Consider the following 6,264-nt stretch of genomic DNA (forward strand, 5'->3'; position numbering starts at 1 on the left):
TTATTTATAGCCTAAGAGGTGCTGAAATGAGAAGCTAAATCAAATTCAAATTCCCCCCTAAATGACACTATAATGGCGCCAACTAGAGCATGAGGAAGGTGTGACTTCCTTCCTAGTTTTGGCACCTCCTATATGACACCTACACCCCCCTACTTAAGTCACATGGACAATGTGACTCTCTCTAATACATTCACACCTATTTATTTAATATCTGCACCCCTACTCTATACAATAGAAATAAGAAGAGTCATCTTTTGATACTCTTGTCCCAAAGCTCTTGCCATGCTCCTAGTGATTCTTTGGGCTTGGGCCCCATCTTGGGCTTGGGCGTCATGGGCTTGGGCGTCCTCTACTTGGTTTCCATCAGTACCATTATCGAACACCAAGTGTGTTGGGATCCTAAAACGACAGACAATGTTTCTCCAGACGAAGTGCTGAACCTTGTGGGCGGTTATCTGCGCAACTGGTTCAACTTCTATTCACTTAGTGAAGTACTCAATCGACACCACAGGGAACTTCATTTGGCAAATTGCCAAAGGGAAAAGACCCAAGATGTTTATTCCCCACGTATGGAAAGGCTAGGAACTATGTATTGATCGCAACTCCTCAGGGGGTGAGTGATGCCAATCAGCATGCTTATGACACTGCTCGCATCGTTGTGCATACCTCATGCAGTCCTCCCTCACAGTTGGCCAATAGTATCCAGCTCGGACGACCTTCAAAGAGAGAGCTCGCACTTTGACGTGGCTTCCACAAATGCCTTCATTGAGCTCTGCCATGATACGAGTACACTGGTCCCCACTTACGCAGGTGAGGATAGGATGAGCATAGCCATGGCAGAACAACTTTCCATTAACCAACGTGTATCTTCCTGCGTTCCTCCTGACTGCCTTTGTCTCTGCAGGATCTGCTGGGAGTATACCATCAACTAGGTAGCGCCGATAGGGCGTCATCCAGGTCTCCGCTACGTTGACATGTAAGACTTCCAACGAATCTTCTCCCCGTTGGCGGTAAGCGCTTAACTTGGGCACCTTCAACATTTTTTGTATCAACGATCGGTGCATCCTTCCTTTTACCGAGCTGACCATCAAGGTCTTTACGTGACTAACCTCTACTGCTCCATCTGTAATGGTCCTGGGTGACTTTAGGGTCTCCTGGATAACTGACCTCTGTCGACCTCCCTTGTCTGAGCTCGCCAATTTGGCCAACAGGTCTGCTCGGGCATTCTGCTCCCTTGGAACATGCACCAGCTTGAACGTGGGAAAGGTTTCCCTTAAAAGTGTAACATACCTCAAGTACGAGGCCATCTGCGGATCTTTGGCATGGTACTCACTTGTGACTTGCCCGGTTACCAGCAACGAGTCACTTTTTACCAACAAACTTTGAGCGCCCAACTCTTTGGCCAGTAGCATCCCAACTACCAGGGCTTCATACTCAGCCTGGTTATTGCTGGCCTTGAAAGCAAACGTAAGGGCCTTCTCAATAAACAGTCTGTTAGGTCCTTCCAAAATAATTCCAGCACCGTTACCTTGTTGATTAGAGAATGCATCCACAGAAAGTCTCCACCGTCCAACTGGGTGGCTTCTGAAGATAGCTCAACCACAAACTCGGCATACACCTGGCCTTTGATGGGCCCCCTGGGTTCATATTGCACATCGAACTCAGACAGCTCGACTGCCAGCGCACCATCTGACCTGCTACATCAAGTTTCTAGAGGACTTTGCGTATTGGGAGATCGATCATTACAATCACTGTGAAACTTTGGAAATAGTGGTAGAGTTGCTGAGTTGTGAACACCACCGCCAAGGCTTCCTTTTCGATGGCTTTATATCGTACCTCCGACCCTTGTAGCACCTTGCTTACGAAATATATAGGCCTCTGCGCCTGATCCTGCTCTTGCAAAATGACCGAGTTGATTTCCCGATCTGTAACTGCAAAGTAGAGACGAAGGGGAGTACCTGGTTGCATCTTACAAAGGATAGGCGGGCTGGCGAGGTACTCCTTCAACTTGAGGAACGCGTCTTCACATTTGTGAGTCCATGTGAAGCGGTTATTCTTCTCTAGACATTAAGGGTGCCCCTTATCCCCCTTACTGATAGGAACCTGGACAGGGTGGCCATGCGCCTAGTCAGCTGCTGCACTTCCTTCACTGTGGCGGGGCTCCTCATCCCTATGGTTGTTGCACACTTGTCCGAGTTCGCTTCTATCCCCCGTTCAGTGAGCAGGAACCCTAGGAACTTCCCTGCCTCCACCCCAAACACACACTTGTTTGGGTTTAACTTTAGGTAGTACTTAGCTATTGGAGTGAATAGCTCTTCTAGATCAGCAACATGTTGATCCCTTTCTCCTGAGGTGATGACCATGTCGTCCATATTTGCTTGTACATTTCGCGCAATCATGGGGGAGAGAATCCTATCCATCAACCTGTGGTAGGTAGCGTCGACGTTCCTCATTCCAAAAGGCATGACTTTATAAGAATAGCTAGAAAGCTCTGTCATGAATGCGGTCTTGCACTCATCTTGGTGGTGCATGCCAATCTGATTGTACCCCGAGAATGCGTCTAGGAAGTTCAACAATCGGCAACCTGAAGCGCTATCCACCAAGGAATCGATGCTGGGCAGCAGATTCGAATCCTTGGGACAGGCCTTGTTCAGGTCTGTAAAGTCGACGCACATTCTTCAACTCCCATTTGCCTTCTTCACTAATAGCACGTTTGCCAACCACTCAGGGTATTGGATTCCGTTATGTGGCCAACTTCCAGGAGTTTCTGCGTTTCCTCCTTAATAACAAGACGTCTTTGTTCATTGAACTTCCTCCTCCTCTGTATCACTAGTCTGACCTTCTCGTCATAGTGAGTCTATGACACAGAAAGTCAGGATCTATGTCGGGCATGTATGCAGAGGACCATACGAAAGCATTCATGTGCCTTGCTATCACTTTGGCGATTTGATCTTGCATCTCTTGGCCTAGTGATGAGCCGAGCTTGAACTTCTTGCCTTCAATCTTTTTTTCCTATACCTTATCAGCAGGCCCAGGTCATCTCTCGTTGTGACTTCTGCTTGGGTGATCATTTCTGGCTCCTGTGCTTGGGTGGTGACCATGCACACTCCTCTTCTGCTTTTTAGGCTATTCTCATAGCACTTTCTCGTTACCTTCTAGTCAGAATTAATGATGATCACCCCTCCCTTGAGGGAGGGCACCTTCATCTTCATGTATCTTGTTGAGGCTATTGCACCTAACCTGTTCAAGGAGGGTCTACCCAAAAGCAAGTTATAGGCTGAAGCAACATTAACCACTAAATACTTGATACTGATCGTGCGAGATAAGACGCCATTTGAGAAGGTCGTCCTCAGCTCCATATGTCCCCGCACCTCCACTTAGTCCCTAGCAAAGCCAAACAGACAACCATCATATGGTGTCAACTGGTCAAATTACAAATGCAGGTTGTTAAACGTTACCCAAAACATCACATCAGTCGAGCTCCCCTGGTCAATGATAATTCGGTGTACCCTCTTCCCACGGTGACGACAGAGATTACTACTAGATCGTCCTCGTGTGGGACCACGTCCCCCAAATCAGCTCTTGTAAAGCAGAGGTCGGCCTCAGCTTGTTGGTCAGACCCCCGAGCCTTTACTATCATCATCTCCCTGGTGTACTTCTTGCGCTTGGAGATGGAGCACCTTCTCTTGAAAATCCTCCCGAGATGGTGCTCAACTCGCCATGAACAGGCACCTCATGCCCTTGGTTTGCTGAGGGGACTTCTTCCTTCGATCCCTCTTAGGTCCGTTCAAAGAACTCTTTCAGAAATCCATATTTTATCAAGCCCACTAACTGGTAGCCTAGGGCTATATAGTGCTCCACGTCATGCCCGAAACCCTTGTGGAACTCGCACCTCCTTGTGCGACCCCAAGTTTCTGTCTGAATTTGGGGGAACCTCAGCTTATCAATCATTCCTGGCATGCTTAACAACTCCTTGTAAGTCATATAGAGCGGCGGCCAGAAAGGCAGATCATCAATCGCTTTTTGTCTTGGGTTGGCTCTTCCTGGATGAGTAGGGTGCACGTCGTTCATCTGACCTCTTCTCAGTCACAGCCTCATGGACCCTCAGGGGCTGAGATCGGCTTCCTTCTCGGGGCTTAGCCTGCCCTGGATGCGTGCTACCGCGTTTCGCTGATACGACCTCTTCTCTTGCGATGTGGGCAACAAATCGTCGTTGTATCTCCCCTAACGTTCTTGCTTGATTTATGATTAGTGAGTCGCAGAATTGCCCTGACATGACCCCGTGTCCAAAGGTGTGGACCATCAAGGCCTCATCATGGGTCTGGAGCTTTACTGCAAACGCCCCAAATCTGTTTAAAAAATCGTTCAACAGCTCTCCCTGCCTTTGCTTTATGCCAAAAAGGTCGAAAGAGACTGACAGTTAGGCTTGATTGACAATGAATTGTTCCCTGAACAATCCAGAAAAGTGATCGAAAGAGGTTATATGGCCATTAGGAAGGCCAACAAACCACTGTAATGTCGTTCCTATGAACGTACCCATGAACATCTTGCAATGCATAACATTCGTTCTTCTCGAGAAGATCATTTGGGCATTAAATGTTGTAAGATAGGTCTCGGGGTCTTTTACACCTGTAAACACAATCTTTGGTGTTATGAAATTGGCTGGTATGACAACATCCGTGATCGCCTACGAGAACGGTCAGGGGAGAGCCCTTAATTGAGTAGTCAGGCCTCGTTCTCCCGCAGAACGTTCGTCAATCTGTCGTAGACTCCTACGCAATTCCTCATTGGTCCTCCATAACTCGTCATTGCTTGCTCGAGACACGTCTATTTCCACCATCAGCTGGTCTTGCCTGATCACCTGCTCAACTCGGACTTCCGCCATGAGTTTCTCCATAAGTTGTTGTATGGTGGGGTTGTCACTCCCTTCAGATCCTAATGGGCCTTGCCTTGTAATCCTCATCTCGTCTAGGAACTTGAGCACGACTGCGGGTTGGACCTGGTTTATCGATGGGGACCAAATGTTCTTGCCGCTTGACTCTGATGAGAAGCTTTAGCTCCTTCTGTTTCTTCACGAGTTTGTCCTATCTCTTGTTGCTTTGGAACGTAGCTCCCTTAAAACAGAGGGGGTCCTACCTGTTGATTGCACTTCGACGATCAAGTCAGTACAGGGCTTATAAGAGTTTAAGAAGTAGTAAGTTTTAGTCTTAGAAACAGTGTACCTTTACTGGGGGGTCTCAATCCCCTTTTATAGCTTACCTCTTGTAACAGCTTTCCATCACGAGAATCTAATCTCAACTGAAAGCATACTCAACAGGAAAATATTTTGTATACTCAACAGGAAAATATTTTGTTCAGGGGTACACTCTCTTGGTGCTGCAACAAAACGAAATCTTTCCTCTAAGGAGTGCATAAAATAATAACAGAATAACCACCAAGGTACCAACTCATGTACCAACCCACAACGTGGCGCTACGCTCTTTCTCATCATACTTACAACCTAACCCTTACACACCCTAGCATACATGGGCTTAGGTATAAAAGAAAGTATTTACCAGAGCTAGATCCCATGTGCACTAAGCGCACCCCTAGGTCCATAATTACCCCTCGCCAGCCGCCTAGGCCTTATGCAAGAAGGATTACCTTATTTATACAAAAATGGATTTATACGTACACCTGTGGCCCAATCACGTGTTCCGCTATTCTGGCCCAGAAGCTGATCTAACCTGTCTGTAATAGGGGCCGAGGTCCGACCACCGAGTACTGAGCTTTGAGCGCTCTGGTCCAGTACAAAAGGCAAAGGAAGAATATGAATCAAGCAGTGTAAGTTCAAACTCTTCCATTGATGTTGAAAATTATAGCCAGCTTCTTGTGGTTTCTAAAGAAACTCATGAAGAAGCTAATAAATTGGCTCTCTTGAACAACCATTTGAAAGGCTTATATAATTGGTTGGAAAACAGAGTCAAAACATTAGAAGAAGAACTTGTTAATTTTAATAATGATTTTGAAAATCTGGAGCTGATCTACAAGAACACTTCTTGTGAATGTGACTCAAGGTTTTGTGAAAATTGTGAATCTCTTGAAGAGAAGGTTCACTATCTTGTTAAAACTGTTGATAAGCTTTCCAAAGGAAAATCTAACTTTGAAAACGTTCTTTATTCTCAACAATGTTTCTTTGGTAAAGATGGATTGGGTTTTAATCCTCACAGCAAGTATAAACCAGTTTCAAAACCTTTTTCTACATTTTTTGAAAAACAACCAATT

At 46.3% G+C, this 6,264-nt stretch overlaps 1 protein-coding gene across 1 annotated transcript; it reads right to left on the reverse strand.

Annotated features, from left to right (window-relative positions):
- Positions 1-578: 578 nt before the first annotated feature.
- LOC137838800 (uncharacterized) lies at positions 579-2,498 on the reverse strand. Its single transcript, XM_090297746.1, has 2 exons — positions 2,104-2,498; positions 579-1,584 (listed from the first exon to the last, which is right to left on the reverse strand). Exons 1-2 carry the CDS (start codon positions 2,496-2,498, stop codon positions 579-581), a joined length of 1,401 nt encoding a protein of 466 aa, XP_090153872.1.
- Positions 2,499-6,264: the final 3,766 nt, after the last annotated feature.

This window comes from Phaseolus vulgaris, chromosome 11 (assembly GCF_051622355.1).
Source record: "Phaseolus vulgaris cultivar YP4 chromosome 11, ASM5162235v1, whole genome shotgun sequence".
Lineage (NCBI taxonomy): Eukaryota > Viridiplantae > Streptophyta > Magnoliopsida > Fabales > Fabaceae > Phaseolus > Phaseolus vulgaris.

What these genes read in the sequence shown, in the direction of transcription:
- LOC137838800 (XM_090297746.1), bottom strand. Translation starts at nt 2,498, where the DNA reads ATGACAGAGCTTTCTAGCTATTCTTATAAAGTCATGCCTTTTGGAATG. An exon ending in CGCATGGCCACCCTGTCCAG is followed by an intron (nt 1,585 to 2,103) that starts GTTCCTATCAGT and finishes AGCTATCTTCAG; the next exon opens with AAGCCACCCAGTTGGACGGT.